This window comes from Rhinolophus sinicus, linkage group LG15 (assembly GCF_036562045.2).
Source record: "Rhinolophus sinicus isolate RSC01 linkage group LG15, ASM3656204v1, whole genome shotgun sequence".
Taxonomy (NCBI): Eukaryota; Metazoa; Chordata; class Mammalia; order Chiroptera; family Rhinolophidae; genus Rhinolophus; species Rhinolophus sinicus.
In genome coordinates, this window is record NC_133764.1 from 35004680 (window position 1) to 35021105 (window position 16426).

Here is a 16426-nt window from a genome sequence, read left to right on the forward strand (position 1 = left end):
ACTGGCCCTTAGGGAGGCTCCAGGAACTAGGGCCGGAGGTGGGGTACAGGGAGGAAGACCACAAGCCCCAAACGTGTGTGAGCTCAATACACATGTGCAGACGGGGGAGTCACACCTCTCCTGAAGCTGGCAGAGCTTCTGGAGGCTGGTTGAAGCCACCAAAAGCATGTGTCCTTGAGTGTCAACACCCATGTCTCAGCAAGCCACTCAAGAAAGTGGCCAAGCACGGCCTGACCTTAGTGGGTAGTGACCACGTAAATGCGAATTTGCTGCCCGTAATTATTGCTTGGCAACAGAGAGGATAAAAACAAAGGTCCTTGGAGGTTCTAGTCAGTCTAACAAGTCGAGAAAGAGAAATGGGATCCAGGATGGAAAAGAAGTTAAAGTGTCTGCATTTGGAGATAATTTGATCACCTATGTAGAAAATCCGATGAAGCCTACAAAAAAAGTTACCAGAACTAATCACCAAGTCTAGCCAAGTCGCAGGGTGCAAGATCAACATGTCAAAATCAACTGTATTTCTATATCCTGGAGACAAACAACTGGGAGTTGAAATAAAAAATAACATTTACAATTTCATCAAAAATATGAAATATTTAGGGCTAAATCTGACAAGCGATGTACACAACCTGTGCGCTGAAACCCACAACACGTGGCTGAGCGAAACCAAAGAAATAAACAGCGGTGACAGATATGCTGTGTTCCTGGGCTTGAAGACTCACTGTGGTCAAGATGCGAACCCTCAGTCTGATCTATGTCATCAATGCACTCCCAATCGGAAATCCCAGCCAGTGTTTGAAAAACTCTGATTCTAAAATCCATGCGGAAATGTAAACTGATTCTGAAGAGAAGCTGATTCTAAAACCCACATGGAAATGTACAGGGCCGAGAACAGCTCAAACAACCGAGAAAGAACAAAGTCAGAGGACGGACACGACCCCGTTTCAAGATTGATCATGAAGCCACAGTCACTGAGACAGGGTGCGACTGGTGTAAAGACAGACAAATGAAGCCGATTACAGTGTCCGGAAATAGACCCACACATCTATGGGCCACTGATTTGCAACAAGGCGACAGAAGTAATTCAGCGGCGAAAGGAAAGTTTTCAAAGACTGAAGGTGGAACAATTGGATACCCACTTGAAAAGCAAAGGAAAGGAAAGCAATCGATTGGTACCAGGCAGAGAAGCGTTATTAAAGGCACAAGGAAACTTTCGGTGGTGATGGGGATGTGTGTTATCTTGATTTTGCTGATGGTTTTAGGTGTTACACGCGTGTCAAAACCAATCAAGTGGTACTCTTGAAATATGGACATATTTATGATGTCAAAACAAAAACAAGGTCCCTAGTGTCCCAAGGAAGATGGGACTCCACCATCCTACAAGACCGCAGCTTCTGGGTTACCCCTCGTGACGGCTCTGCTGGGGCAGCCTCACAGGTCACCCCTCCGGATCCCCACTCACCTGTTCCCACCTCCTTTTGGCACCTTTCACACTTTGCTGTATTACCAATCACATGCTTGGTGCCCTCACTTAGTGAACAATTTGAGAGCAGGGGCCGGTCTCAGCCTTTGCTGGATCCCGGGCACTGTGCTTGGCACACAGTAGGTGCTTAGACAACTTCTGGTGAGCAAATAGACGTTCACAGCTTTTCTTATCCACCGACATATTGGGGTTGTTTTGGAGTTTGCAGCAAAAGCTGCTGCAGGCCAGTAATAACTTCTCTCCCGGCCCTTCTTTACCCAGGAAGAGGGCCTCTGGGCTGGGGTTTTGTTTTCTTTTAAGGGAAAACATTGGGAACAAGAGCTTCTAGTGGTGAGGAAAAAAGAAAGGAGCAGTGGTTGTGCACTTCTCCCGTGCAAGGCCCTGGGGCAATTTCACAAGGTGTTTTCGTGGCGCTTCCCCACAGTCCTCTGAGGTAGAAGCAGAGTCCACCGGAGCCACAGCGGCACACAGCACAGCCATCACCACCACCCCCAATTTATCCTTAAACTTCTAAGCTGATCCTTTTTCGGAACAGTGAGTGGCAGCAGCATCACCTGGGGACTTGCTAGAAATGCCAAATCCCAGGCCCCACGCCCACTGGCCACATCAGAAGCTCTGGGGGAAGAGCCTGGGAATCTGCATTTTCGCAGGCCCTCCAGGGGGTCCGATGGAGGCTGAGCACTGCTGCTCCAGGCCACCGTCTCACCTCTATCATGAGGCAGGGTACACCTGGGCTCCAACAATATGCCCCTGAAGCTGCAGAGGCAAGGGCACCCCTCAGTCATTTGGCCTTCCTTCAATCCCTAGGTGCCCCAAGGCCCGGTATTATAATGGGGCCACTCCCCCCACCTACCCCATCAATCAGCATCTTGGAGGCGTGTCTTGCTTTAGCTCGGACACTTAGCCTGGGCTCAGGGGATTCAGGGTCCCTTGAGCTCTTCCACAGCAGAGGCTCAACACAAGTTGGAGTTCAAGGCCGGCTCCCCGCACCCTGAGCTAGACATTCCAAGTTCCTGGACAGACAATAAGTCTTAACATTGCTGGCGAGGTGGCAGGCAGGGGTCGCAGACAATGGGCCTGTGTTTCTCCCCACGCCCTCCTGCAGCAGCTCTCAACCAGGGCTCTGCGAGGGAGCTGCACAGCGGTCCACCCAACGGGTCCACTTGTCTCTGCCCAAGGCCCAGGCTGAGGCCGGGGCCCCTTATCACATCCTCCCTCGCACCAAGACCAAACAATGTTCCTTTTTCCAGCTGGAGGTTTCCAGCACCTTCTAGGTTCTTCATCCACCAAGGCCTTAGGAGAAAGGGGTGAAGTGCCAACACCTCTCTTCTCCTCCCCACCATCCAGACCCCCGTCTTCCTGGGGCCGGGGAGACCGGGCAGTGGACAGAGCTCTCCAGCCACCCAGAGCCACAGCCAGAAGCGGCCCTGCTCACCCTGGCTGATTTCTCTTCATTAGTGCAATCACATCAATACTGACAGCAGCGTATTTATTACTGTCCTGACGACAACCATTTTTCACTCAGTGATGCACAGCCCGATAATGAGCTTGGGGCAGAGCTAATACGAACTCCCCTCGGCGGCTCTGGGCCCTCAGTGGCCTGCCCGCCAACCCACGCCCTGCCTACGCTCACTCTGCCATGGTTGGGAGAAGGGGATCCAAACGGGGTGGTCAAGGACCGCTTGGCCACGTGCATGCCACCCATGGGGAGGAGACTTCAAGGTTGACGGAGCAAGGAGGCGTGGGCATGGCCGGCAGCATTTCCTCCAACCAAGCGCTGAGTCCTTGAGCCAGGACAGCAAGAGACGTAAACAGTGTCGGGGGAGGCGGGCCGCCTGACGAGCCTGGGAGTGTGTGGATGCTTTGGGCTCTGCTTCCAGAAGCCCAAGAGCCTCAAGAGGAATCAGGAGGGTGTGACTGAAATGGATCACCTAGAACATTTAGTTAGTGCTGGACGGGCAGGGCATGGAGCTCGGGCTGCTGGGGCAGCGGCAGAGACGCAGGCTGCCGTACGGCCCTGCTTGGCCAGAGGATGGTCGTCAGGTAACCTCTGCTCTCCTGGAAGGCACCTTTATGAAAAGGGCCCTGTGCAGTGGATGTAGCAATCACAGGGCCCAATGGCTCCTACTAGCAGAGTCGTCAGACCCTCACTCTGTGCCCTGCCCCCAAGTCTTCTTCAATCACGACCACAAGGGGGTGGCGTGTGCAGACAAGCACCTCTCCTGGTCCAGGGAGAGGCCAGGAGACAGGGCCCCTCATGTGAGCGTGGAGCAAGTGGGCTGAAGCTTAGACGACCCAGAAAACACCAACCATCCCAGCAGTAAGGTCACCTGGGGGGGGGGGGGCGACAGCCTAACCCTCACCCCTACAGCCCTAGAGGGCACTGCCACGGGCCAGTCATGGTGGATGGTGATGGTGGCCCAAGGTCGAGGTAGGTATGTACATAAAATATTATAGAAAATTGTAAATGCAAATGGTTGCCCAGAGAGAGAGAGAGAGAGAGAGAGAGAGAGAATGTGTGGGTGTATAAAGCATCTTACAATCTTACAGATGACCCAAGAGATCATCTCATTTAAGTTTTACAAAACCAACTTGTGACATACAACCCTGGGAAGCCATGGGGCAGACGTACCACACCTTCCAGCAGCATCAACTTGCTTTAAAATAGCCTTTGTGTGTTAAAATGGAATTCAGACAAGCTATGGGATGCAATGCAAAATTTCACGTATTTAAAAAGTAAAAACACTAAAATGGAAAAGGTTGTGCAGCTGGCAGGCAGCTTCAGGCTGTAGGGCCAGATCCCCAGACGGGGGGTACACCTCCTCCATCACTAGCGCCCATCAGGAAGAGCTTGGAAATGCTGTATTTATGCCCCACATTTTCCCAGTGAGGATCCGGGGGCCCAAAGACACCCCAAAAGAATGGGTCTTGGCCGCTGAGGCCTGCCCAGCATCACAGGCCTGCTACCTTCTCTCTCTGACATTACTATTACCCCTGCAGCACCCTTCTTTAAGGGGTTAAGTTCATTAATCGGGAACAATCATTTATGTCTAATACTTCCACCCTTGTTGATGAAGGGTTATTATCTAAACTCAAGGAGTTTATAATTAAAGAAATCAGTCTCGCGCACATTAAAAGATAATTCAGAACCAAGAAGGCCAAAGTGCCAAATGAGACAGCTAGACCATTGGCACCCTGAGAGCTCAGAGGCCTTTGGGAGGAGGATGTATTGCAGCCATTGGTGCAGAGGGGAGAGAGGAGGGAAGGGTGCTGATGGCTTGCCGGGTGGTGAGGGGGTGGTGAGGGACGTTGAGCAGGGTGGAGGGCGGGGCAGGGGGAGGGGAGGGGAGACTGTGTCCGTGCATAGGGCCAGGTTATGGAGGGCGTGGTGTTGAAACAAGCAGGGTAAAGGCTTATCAGTAGGGGGGTGATGGGAGAGGTCTCAGCTTTCAGATCCTATGGCTTAGACCCTGTGGGACAGCAGATGGGGCATTGAGAGGGTTCTGGGTTCCCTTAGAGAGAGGAGAGGCCATCTGGATTGCACCCCTTGCCCTGGCTCTGTGCCCACCCAGGCTGGGGAGAAGCCGGTGGTCAAACAAGGCAGCTCCCGAATCCCAAAGCAGCATGGTGAGCCATTCCTGAAGGTGGACGTGTTGATCAAAAGCAATGGCCTGAGAAGCAGCTGACCTGCGTTCACGATCTCTTTCTGACACACCAACTGACCTTGGCAAGTGGCTTAATCTTTCTGAACTCCAGTGCTCACAAGGTTAATGATGTTAATACTGTCTGGCCAAACTCCTTCACAGGTTGGGGTCAAGAGAAAAGGAGATGTCTGTGAAAGCTACCCACAGAAATGGGAGATTTGATGAAAGAATCAAGTAAGAATATTGACCTTAGGGCCTGAACAGCTGATCACAGCTTAACATGTGTGTTCTCTGAGGCGCATTTGCATTTTAGTTGGAGGCGGAAAATGTCTTCCCCAAACAAATAAATCCCTAATAGTGGACGTTTAGCTGTCACTGGTAGGTCTGTGACAGATGAAGGGAGCGGAAGCATTTGAAGATAGGGCATATGTCAAATACAGGCCCAAAGGTAGCCTTGCTTCCCAGACACCAAGATGACAATAATGACAGTGACGAACACTTATCCGTATTTATCATGCACGGAGTGCGGTCCGATGAGCTTCACATGTATCATTAAACCCTGTCACAACCCAGCGAGATGAGGGCTACTGTTATCCCCATTTTACAGATGAAGGAACTGAGGCACAGATAGGCCATGTCACTCATCCAGGGTCACCAAAGCAGTACATGACAAGTAGGATTGGAACCCAAGGAGTCGTCCCTGCTTCGGGCTCCTTAGAGGCCAGTGCTGTCCTACCAGAGCCCTGTGGTAGCACATTCTGGATTGGCTCTCATAGTCTAAAGCAGGAAATGGGCATCTGTACCAGATTCACAATTGGCTCATGTTATCTGGGGACAGCCCAAGTGTCCAGATGCCCAGCCATATTTCTGACCATTACTCAGATTCTGGGCAACACAACTGCCTCCCTCATTTGAACACTGATTGGCACCTTCACAGAGTGCCCAGTGGGGAGGGTCCAGGGTTCTTGCTCCAGCAGGCCCTTGAGCATCACTCGTGTCCACCCCAGAAGCCGAATTCCCTGAATGGACCAAGTTATGGCTCCCCTTAGGAATATCACATCACGAAAATTTCATCACCCCTCTGGGTCACTAATGGCTTCCTCTATGGCATCAGACCTTTATCACTTTTCTGCTCTGCTCCATTCAGATTAGAAAACTTGTGGGGCTCAGACACTGGCAAGCCAGTCATGAATGCCCCAAGTGACCTTAAGGGGACTCCCCGAACATCTCTATGTCACCCCACCCCCAGGAAGGGGACAGAGCAGCAGGCGGAGAGGAGGAGAGGGAAGAGGGGTTCCTGCCCTGACTGCATGAATTCTGCCAACACAAGGCCCAGTGAGGACACAACTAGGGTGGAGGCAAGAGCCAGGAAGACCAGGAATTCCGGGGCTATTTGCAAACTCTTCCACCTTCCCTGGATCAGCCCTGGTTTCCTAACAGCACAACTGTCTGAGCATCTGTCACTGGGAAGGCACCTGGGACAAAGGGCAGCCTGGGACAGTGGAAAGATGACAGGCGTTGGGGTCAGAGAGCCCTGGGTTCACATCCTGACCTCCTGACTTCCTGGCTGCGGGGCCTTGGGCAGTTAATCGCTCTGAGCCTCAGTTTACCCACATGTTGGAGTCGAGGGAGCACAAAGGCAGGTAATGCTTGTGAAGTGCCTAACGCTGTTGACATGGAGATCTGCGCACCAAACAAGAGCTGCCATCCCTCTGTAGAGCCCCAGGATGGGGAGAAAAGGTCAAATCACTCTAAACTGGGGATGAAGCAAAAGAGAGAAAAAGAGGTGGGTGAATGACAGAGCAAAGGTACCAGAGCGAAAATCTGAAAGCTCAATGCAACCTGACATCCTATCTTAAGACCACTTGGAGGGGCAAACACAGAAGCACAGATATAGTCAAATTAGCTTATTAAGTGCTTTGGATCTGTCAGGCTCTGTGCCGAGTGCTCTGCTCCTGCTTTGTCACTGACTTCTCTTGGGATTCAGACAAGAAAACGGGGGCTGACAGTTAAGTGACTGAACCCAAAGTGGCAAGAGCAACACAAAGTGGCAGAGCCTGAACCCAGGTCGGCCCAATTCCAAGGCACCCACCACTGTACATGCCACTTCTCAACAACTTAAGGGAAAAAATCCCCAAAGAAGGGAAGTGATAGCACAGACTGTGGGGTGACTCTGGGATGCTGTAGGGATGGCCCTGTCCTGTGTAAAGTAATTCTCTGTCTGAAACGCACTTCTGGAGACCACAGCGCCATGTCTGCAGTGAGGGAGGAATGCGAGACATCACCAGTGCACATGTCTCCTTCCCAGCACACAGTAACCTGCACTTCCCAGCTCCTTTGCCATTGGGCAGGACCATGTGATCATCTCTGGCCAATGGGCTGCAAGGAGAAGTGATAATGAGCTAAGCATTTAATTGCTGACGTAAGTCGTTCTCTTATGTCTCCACACATGGATGGGCATTACCCCCAAAACCCCTATCATCTTCCCAATTTCCTTCACATCACATAGGTGGAGGTCAGCTGGTAGGTATTGAATAATAAGGACCTGGGGGCCACCCAACCGAGAGGCCAGGCGACTTTACGCCTTAGGTAAGTGTTCATTCATTCATTCAATCTTCATGCACTCATTCATTATTTTCTAGCTCATTTTCTGTGCCAGGCACTGCCCTAGCAACTGAGGGCACAGCAGTAAATAAAATAAAGCCCCTGCCCCCATGAGAGACCAACAATAAACAGATAACCAAGTCAATGTATGTCCGAAGGAGGTGCGTGCTATGGGGAAAGTAAAGCAGGGCGAGGGGATCAAGGAGATGCTCACGTGCTTGGGGCTGATAAAGGGACGTGAGAGGAAAGGCCGGAAGGAAGTGAGGAGTGGGCCTTGCAGACGTCTAGAAGAAATGGGCACGGCCTCAGGGATGGCAGGAACTTCAAGTGTCAGCTGGGAGGCCACAGCTAGACTGGCAAGTTCTAGGAACAGAAAGGCGGTCAGTGCTATGGAGGGGAGGAGTGAAGACGAGGTTGGAGAGGCAGCTTGTGTGGGGGAGGCATTATGACACCCCCATACCTTGTGGCCCACATATTGGGAGCAATTAACATTTATTAAGAGCATTTTTAAAGTGATTGGGACCATCTCATTTTACGTAAAAACACAAACCCAAAACCCTAGCAGGTAGACATACTTATGTTTAACAATTCCCTCATTTTACAGATGAGAAAACTGAGCCTCAGCTCAAGGTTTCTCAGCAGTGGAGGCAGGATTCCAAGGGGCCAGAACCCAGATGGGAGCCATTGGCCATGTTGGTGCCTCCAGTACAGGAAGGCGGGGGGCCTCTCAGGGGTCCCGTGGCCAAAGAGGGGCTTTGTGGCCCAGACACCTGGCTGAGGAGTCAGTCTGACGAACGGAGCTGTGCAGCCGCTCTCCCCTTCCCCCCCTCCTGAGGCCCATCTCTTGTCCAGCACCGCTCACTGGCCCTGCCTTCTGCCCAGCGTGTGGACAGGGGGCAGGAAGACAAGGAACAACCAGGACATCTCGGCAACCCTGCTTGTTTTCCTTTCTGTTGCAGGCCGCGGGGCGCTGCCGGCAGTCGCTGCTGGCCCATTTGTTGCTGTTGGCATCCCAAGGCCCCAAATTATGATGACTAATTCCCACCGCTTTAGGCAGCTCCAGGGCCGTCTCCAGCAACGTGCTCCAGGGGGAGTCAGGCTGGAAATCCTGCAGGCAGCACCCTAACACCCAACATCAATTCCAACTCAGTCTCTTGACTCCCTGAGGGGCCAGGAGTCAGAGACATGGGAAGGGAGGTTATAGCCAATCAGAGGACTCCTTCAACAGTAGTGAAATCCTAGGATAACCAGCCACAGGGAGGCCAATTTCTTCATCAACATAGAGTACAACTGTCTAACAACCATCTTGTTTTTTAAGGTAGTGAGTCCTCCATCACCAGGGGTATGCAAACAGACACCAGATGGCCACTTGTCCCACGTCTGTGGGCAGAGGACAGAACTAGATGACTTTTCATGTTTCTTTCAAGTCAAATGCACTGATTCACGTTAGTCCTGAGGACGGTGAATGAGTTCATTCTCCCTTACCGTTTAGCTTACAGCCCAACTGTGTCCTGTGGTACAAAGGCAAATGCATACCAATACAGTTTAACACATCATTTTAAAGTCAGCCGTTCAGGCACTGTTTAAACAGAGAACTGCTGTAAAGGACTTGGCCTCTTTCCCAGCCTCCCTTCTCTGATGGAACAAGGTTCCTGGCCCCACTCTGGCCTTCTAGGAGAGGACATAGGGAGAGGCAGTTGATAAATATTTGCTGAACAAATGCATGAAAGAGAGGCTTTCTGAGACAGGTGTCAGGCTGCCAGCATGATAGGGACTCTGGTTGGGGGCCCTGAGTCTGTTTGTCCCAGGCAGGGGAGCTCTGCAGTGAATAGAAGTACCAAACTGTGTCGCTCATCTAAGCACAGCCAGAATGTTCCAGACTCCCCAGCGAAAGACAAGGGCGCACTGGGCCAGGGAGAGAGGGGTGTGGGGCAGAGAGCCATCTCTCTGGCCCTGGAAGAAGGGGGTGTAGGGAGCAGGGACACCTCCGACCAAGTCTTCTGTGGGGCTTTTGACACATACCAGCTGAGCCCCAGGCAAGTGGTAATTAGCAAGAGGCCCTGATCAATAAGTTATTTTTTGCTGTCAGTAATTAATAATTACAGCTTAGCCACACCATGTAATTAAACTTTCATCCTGCTCCCTCGTGTGCTGTTTGGCTTTTATTGTGATTAGCTCCCAGCACTAAACTTTCTCCCTCTGGAGCCTTCAGGAGCCTCCGGAGCTGGGCTTCCCAAACCTCACTCAGGGTTTCCACTGCCCGGCTCACTCAGCTCACAGTCCCTTTTGTCCTATCCCTCCAGCCCCCCTGCCCAGGCACCATTCTCCTGAAAGAACCTTCCGGACCAGCTGGCTGGGCTGCTACTGCCTTCCTTCCAGCCTCTTAGCCTCCTCAGGATGTCCACCAGCAGTAACCAAGCTTCGCAGCTTGGCTGAAAAATCTTGCAAGGCACTTGTTAAAATGCCGATGTCCGGGCTCGCCCAGATGTCTCCAACCAGAGTACCTGGGAGCGGAGCCCAAGCGTGCTGGACAACCACTGTGAGACAGAGTGATGGAACCACGGAAGGAAGGAAGGAAAAGAACAGTCTTGGGTGAGGAAAAGGCATTTGAGGTCTTTTTGGTGGGTGGCCAAGAACCACTCCCCATGGTCCGCTTAGAGTGTAAAAACACTCATTAATAATAATAACAATTACCTTTTATTAAGCACCAGGGACTCCTGAAATACCTTGAATTCTCATATTGGCTCTGCTCTTTCTATATCACTCACTTCATTTGGGAAATGAATGGAAATTGTGTGACATCCACTTGAAGGGAAAATAGTCACATGGTGGCTTTCAGTAGAAGCAGGTGATGTCGCCTGGTTCCACTACCTGAAGAAAACTAAGCTCAGTCTAGATAAAATCCGGCCCTGGCCAATGGGAGGTTTTCCAAGGGAGGACCACTATTTGGGTCCTCACTCTGTGTCGTGATTGGAGAACGAGGCTCCCTGGCTCAGAAGTGACACACAGTGCTGGTGGCTTCAACCACCCCAAAGGTCAATGACATGGCCTCCAACTCCCACTCTCTAACCCCAAAACAGATAAGAAAGCACGCCCCAGCCTCGTGGTCTGACCCTGCCTTCCACCCAACACACAAACGCAACATTGCCCCCAAGCCTGGGCCCAGACCAAGTTCCCACAATCCCCTGCATGGTTTGCAGGCTGGGAGACAAATGGAAGGAGAGTGCCCGATGGAGGCAGGAAAACACTCTCTCAGACCAGAGAACACAAATGGAACAGCAGGGGATCTGGGCAGCCACTCTCAAAAAGGCAGCAAACAAGAGAAGCAGGAGAGGGAATAAATCAATCAAAGAGACCTTCACTGCTTCTGACAGGGTGAACCCCTCCCGCAGGAAGCACAGAGACAGGAGACAGCTTGGTCTTAACTTCAGCAGGGCAGGTGTAATCTTGACCTCAGGTGGAGGGGACAGGTGTGGAGGTGGGGCATGGAAGAGACTTGATGATGCAAAGGGAAAGACCTTTAGGTGCCCTGGGGACTCCTTAAGGGCCTGGGCCTGGATAGGACAAGAACTTGTGACTCACCTGCCCAGGGAAATCACCCTGGTTGCTGGAGTCCCAGCCTGAAGTGATTAAGTTAGAAGCATCCATACAGAGGCTGACACCCCTCTGAGCCCTTCTTGTCTCCTGGCTTTTGGCTGGTGACCCATAGGCATCTCAGAACAAATCTGTGAGGCGCCCCAGGACAGACTGCAATGGCTTCCTCTTCCGGCAGCCTCACAGCCTGGGACCCTACCACAAGGCCACCCCAGCTGCGGATGGTCCTGGTTCGGGGAGAGAAGGGCTTAGAACCCAGTTCTGGCTCTGCCCCCAGATCATCCGGCAGCCTTGGTCAGGGCACTTAATGTCCCCAGACCTCAGCTGTCCCACCTATTAAACGGCTACTGGAATGACTTCTGAGGTCCTGCCTGCTGGTGGGGTTTATGAAGATCATAAAAATAATAATAACTTTTATTACCTTACATTTACAGGGCCCGTTAACAAAATTTCTAAGTGCTTTAATGTAAATTACCTTGTAAAATCCTCCCCACAAACCTGGGAGAGCTGATTATTTCCATCTCTTTGATCTTGCCTCTCTGGCCTGCCTGACTCTGGGTGCACTAGGGTACCCCCACCCAGATCAGCAACCCCAGAGGTAGGTGGGGCCCCTCTTGAGGTTTCAGCCTCCACACTTGAGCGGCCTTGGTGGGAGGGGTCACGCCCCTCCTGAGCCCAGAAGAGGCAAAGCCAAGCCCCTTGAGTCCTGGGGCTCAGTCCAGGCTTGTCTCCCTCTGCCCCCAGCAGGCGCCGCTCGGACTCCGCTGGCACCACTGTCTGGGTCTGCGAACCCCAAAGGCAAGAAAGCACAGAAGCAGCCACCCTCCCCTTCTGGGACCTGCCAGAGGACTGGGAGTACATTTGGCCATCCGCCCTCTGGAGGGGGACAGTGCTGCTCAAGCCTCCTCATCCTTCCTAACACGCCCACCCCCAAACCCACCAGCCCTTCTCCAACGCCAGGCTGCTCCAGGCAGCTACAGGTCAGAGTGCTGGCTGCAGAGACAATTGAGCGACCAGTGGAGCTGGAGGCAAAGGCAGAAGTTGTGTGTCTGGGAGTGATTGGTGGGGAGGAGGCCTTAGATGCTCCCTGGGCACCACCCCTTCTTCCCCCCTCCCCCCCGTGGGTCTGGGACAGCACCGGAGACCTGGGCTCCGGTGGCACCGCGAAGCTCCCCAGCCCCAGCAGCCCGCCAGGCAGCCAGGCACGGGTTCCCTACGTGGCCAGGCCCAGCAATCGCGGCGACCAGCCGGCACCCAGCGCGGGGACTCAGGCTGCTTCCCGCCGCCCTTCCACCCCACTCCCTCACCCCGGGACGGCCAGCGTCTGCCCGGCAGGGCCTTGCCCTTCTCCGTGGACAAGGAACCGGGAACCTGAAGCCCGGCCTGAAAAGCTCGGAGGAGCCAGGCGCTGAGCCTGGCAAGGAATGGCGCGCCCCTCCCTCGCAGGCCCGAGGGCACCCACAGCGGGTGGGGGCCGTAGTGATCCCCCTACCTCATCTTAGGTTCTGATTCTCAGCCTCCCCGGGCAACGCCTCCTAGCACGGACCCCCACCTTCCTTCACTGGGAAGCCACAAGTCTCAGAAAGACTGCTCCAACGCCCTCCCAAATAAAGCCCCCAAAACTCGAGGAGGGGGTTCCTGAAACTCCCTGGAGAGGGCTCTACCCAGGCTAAACCCTGTGTCCAGGAGGCCACCATGAGGCCAGCAGGTATCCGCGCCTCCTCTATTCCCTTCCACGCCCCCTCCCCTTGCCCCCATCCTAGCCCCACGTGGGGGTGGCCCTCCTACCTTGGGCTCTGGCCTGGGGGATCCGGTGCAAGGCCAGCAGAGTCCAGATCAGCAGCCCCCACATGATGACCAGACGGGGGTGGGGGGTCCTCCGCACTGTTTTATAATCCTGGTGGGGTCCGATACCCCGAGGCTTCGTCCTGAGAGACTGTCTACGCGGCTCTGGCCCGGGGCGGTATATGCCCAGGAGAGGCAGCTCTGGCGACCCCAACCCTTCCACGTCCTCTTCTGTCCAAGTCCGAAACCGGCGGCGCGCCCGGAAGGCGAGGGGCGAGCCAAGAGAAAGAGGAAAGCCGTGCTCTCGGACTCGGGGCGCCTCCCTCCCTTAGCACCCCAACTCCGACTTCTTCTTCCAGGCAGGGCGGCCTCAGCGATTCGGTCGGGTCGCGGGCTGGGCTCCGGACTAAAACGACAACTTCAGGAAACTTCCTCCAGTGGCCACGTTGCCCGCCCCCCGCCCCCTCCCCGCCCCCTGGTTGGGTCGTCCGGGAGGACGCAGTCACAGCCGTTCCAGGCGCCTGGCCCCGGGGGCCGGGCGGTAGCCGAGCGTGGCGGCAGACGCCGGTGAGGGGATTCTTTCAGGGGCGCGGGTTTCGGGGGGCGCGGTTTGCATCGCGGTCCGAATCTCCCTGGAGCTGAAGTTTTCTTCTCTCTAACTTTGCAGGCGGCATCTGATGGGGCCGAGCCACCCCTGTCGGCTCCACAGCCCTGGCGCCCAATCTGGGGACTCTCGGTCCCTCCCAGGGGCGCTGGGCCCGGGCGCGCCCTCGGCTCCGCGCCCAGCCAGCTAGCAAACTTTGCGGGTCCCGCGGCTCGGCGCGCAACCCCGCGCGCCCATGTCCGCGCCGGCTGCGGGGTGATGGGGACGTCTTCTGGGCTGGGCGTCCCGGACTGTTGCAGGCGCCTGGGCACGAAGCCTCCTGCCGGCCGGAGGATGGAGACCGGCCGTTCTGCCCTCCGCCGCGCCCTGGCCGGAGCTCTAGGCAAGACGCACGGAGAGCCCGGCGGGCAGCCCCGGCTCCGGAGGCGCGGCGCCTCCTCAGATGCCCGGCGCTAGCCGACCGCCCTTGCGCGAAGAGCAACGGCCGCCGCGCCCGCCCCAGAGCTTCGGCCGCGCCGCCGCTCGCCGAGCCCGCCGCCCTCCGCTTCCCGGGCTCGGCGTCCGGGGAGCCGCTCCTGCCTGTGCCGAGCCACAGCTGCGGGGGCAGCGTGAGCCGGTGACGAGCGCGGCGGAGGCGGAGGCGGCGACGCGGAGAGGGGGGCAGAGCGCTACCCAGTGGCCACCACTGGAGAGCAGCCTCCGCGCGGGGAGGGGAGTGGGGTAGGCGGCGGCGGCCCCGAGCCAGGCCCGGGAGCGAGCCCCGCAGAACACAATTCGTCTGCACTGTCGCTGGCGCCCAGCGCCTCCGGGACCCGCCGGGGGGCAGCAGTGCCAACCTCTTACCTTAAGGAGGAGAGATGCTCACTGAGCGCCTTCGCTCTCTGGGCCCCGCACGCCTTTCTCAAAGGCTTCTCTGATTCCCACTCTCTCTCATAGCGGGGAACCCCAACACCCTTCCCCGACTTTGAGTGACAGAGGTAGAGGGTGTGTTGGGATGAGGGGGTCGGTCGACTGGTTGATTCCTGCCTCTTCCCAGGTCAGGCTTTCAAAAGTCTGGAAACACTCAGGGCAGAGAGCAAGACAAAAAGGAGGCCCGGGACTTACAGATGGCCGAGAAAGTGAAGTCGGTGCCAAGGTCTATGCATTCTTTGTTTCTCACGAGCTGTTTGCAAAGGGTTGAAAAAGGGAAATTGCTCAGGGAGCCACGAAGAGGAGGGCTGGGAGGTTTCCTCCCTTGTGGGCCAGAGGAGTGAGCCCGGCCAGCACCGGAATGGTGAGAAGCCCAGCTTAGCCCAGCGCTGCTTTGCAGGACCTAGTTAAGCTTTCCTGGGCACCACACAGCTTTGCTTCCCTGGATCCCTTTCTCCATTAAAAAAAAAATAAAAAAAAAAAAATATATATATATATATATATATATATACACACACACATTTAAAATATATATATTTTAATATATATATTAAAAATAATATTTTATGACTGTTTTGGCATAAAGACAAATATATTAATATTACATGTTAAATCATTTTTGTCAACCTAAATGTTCATTTATTTCTTATGATTTTAAAAGAAATTACATATTTTCACGGGCCCCTAAACGACCATGCTCTCTGGCACTTTGCCTGCTGAGTGGAGTCACATGGAGGAGTGGGCCCTGCGCACTTGGTATAAATGCTGGGAAGCAGAGCCACTGAGACCTGCCCCTTCTGCCCCAGCGCTTTCTCTTCTCCCTGTGGTGGCCCACTCCACCCTGAAGGACACCCCTTCTCATTGCTGCAGAGGGGACACAGTCACCGAAACCATTTCATAATTTTTCTATTCTCATTTCACCTGCCTCAGAAAAAGAACTGTGGGTATTTTCTGAAAATAGCTGAGAAACTAGCCTGCCTTCCCTACAGTCCTTCAATCACCGAATTCAAGCATTTTGTGACTTTTCCCCCAGGTAACCTGTGCTCCATCCCAGGCTGAAACCCTTTTGGCTAGCTGATTGGTAAATGAGAGCACATTGGGGGCAGGTGGCCTAGGTGTGGCCAGCCCCCCTTCCCTCTGATGGCCACACCATTGCCAGATGCTTAGGGATACCCAGCTGTGACCTCACATAACCCCAGCTGCTCTAACCACCTCAACATAGAGCTCAGGCCCTTCCCTGACCATGAAGAACAGCTGGTCTGCAGGGTGCTGTTCCTTTCCTCGCTCACAGAGGGGGCCTGAGAGCCAGATTTGCCTAGCACCTCTCCTCCTCAGCCAGCAGAGGAATAGCAGAAAGCCTATATCTTGGTTCTCAGAGGCTGGAAGCTCACATCGACAGCTGTGTGAAACCTTGGTAGATTCCACCCTCTTCATGTCCGATCCCAGACTTCCAGCAGCCAGGAGTCTGAACTGGGGCTCCAAACAGCATTTGTTCCTGGGGCTCCAAACAGCATTTGTTCTCTTTGTAAGAAGAGACATAACCATGTCTCTTCACAACCATGCGCAGCCCCAGCACCTTCTGGGAATTTGATCCCCAAAGGCCAGGGCAGGGCACCAGCCCAGGGCTGCGGGGAGGGAGGAGGTTTTCTTTTGTGATGGACGTCACCAGGCATGCCAGCATGTTAGTGAGCAGAGCAGGCAGCACCCTACCAGCAACTCTTATGGCAAATCTTGCTCATCACCAGGAGTGGTGAAGGGAAGACATAGGCTCTTTCTGGCCTCAGTCTGGACACACGCATACAC

At 54.3% G+C, this 16426-nt stretch overlaps 1 protein-coding gene across 2 annotated transcripts in view; it reads right to left on the minus strand.

Moving 5' to 3' along the window:
* Positions 1 to 14324, minus strand: part of SDK2 (sidekick cell adhesion molecule 2) — a 246705-nt gene extending 232381 nt beyond the window's left edge. Inside the window, exon 1 of one of the 2 annotated variants that reach the window (XM_074319611.1) lies at positions 13114 to 14324. In XM_074319611.1, coding sequence (XP_074175712.1) covers positions 13114 to 13177 — 64 coding nt within the window. In that variant the 5' untranslated portion in view covers positions 13178 to 14324. The remainder of the gene's footprint in view (positions 1 to 13113) is intronic. The other variant, XM_074319612.1, reaches the window with a different exon arrangement.
* Positions 14325 to 16426: the final 2102 nt, after the last annotated feature.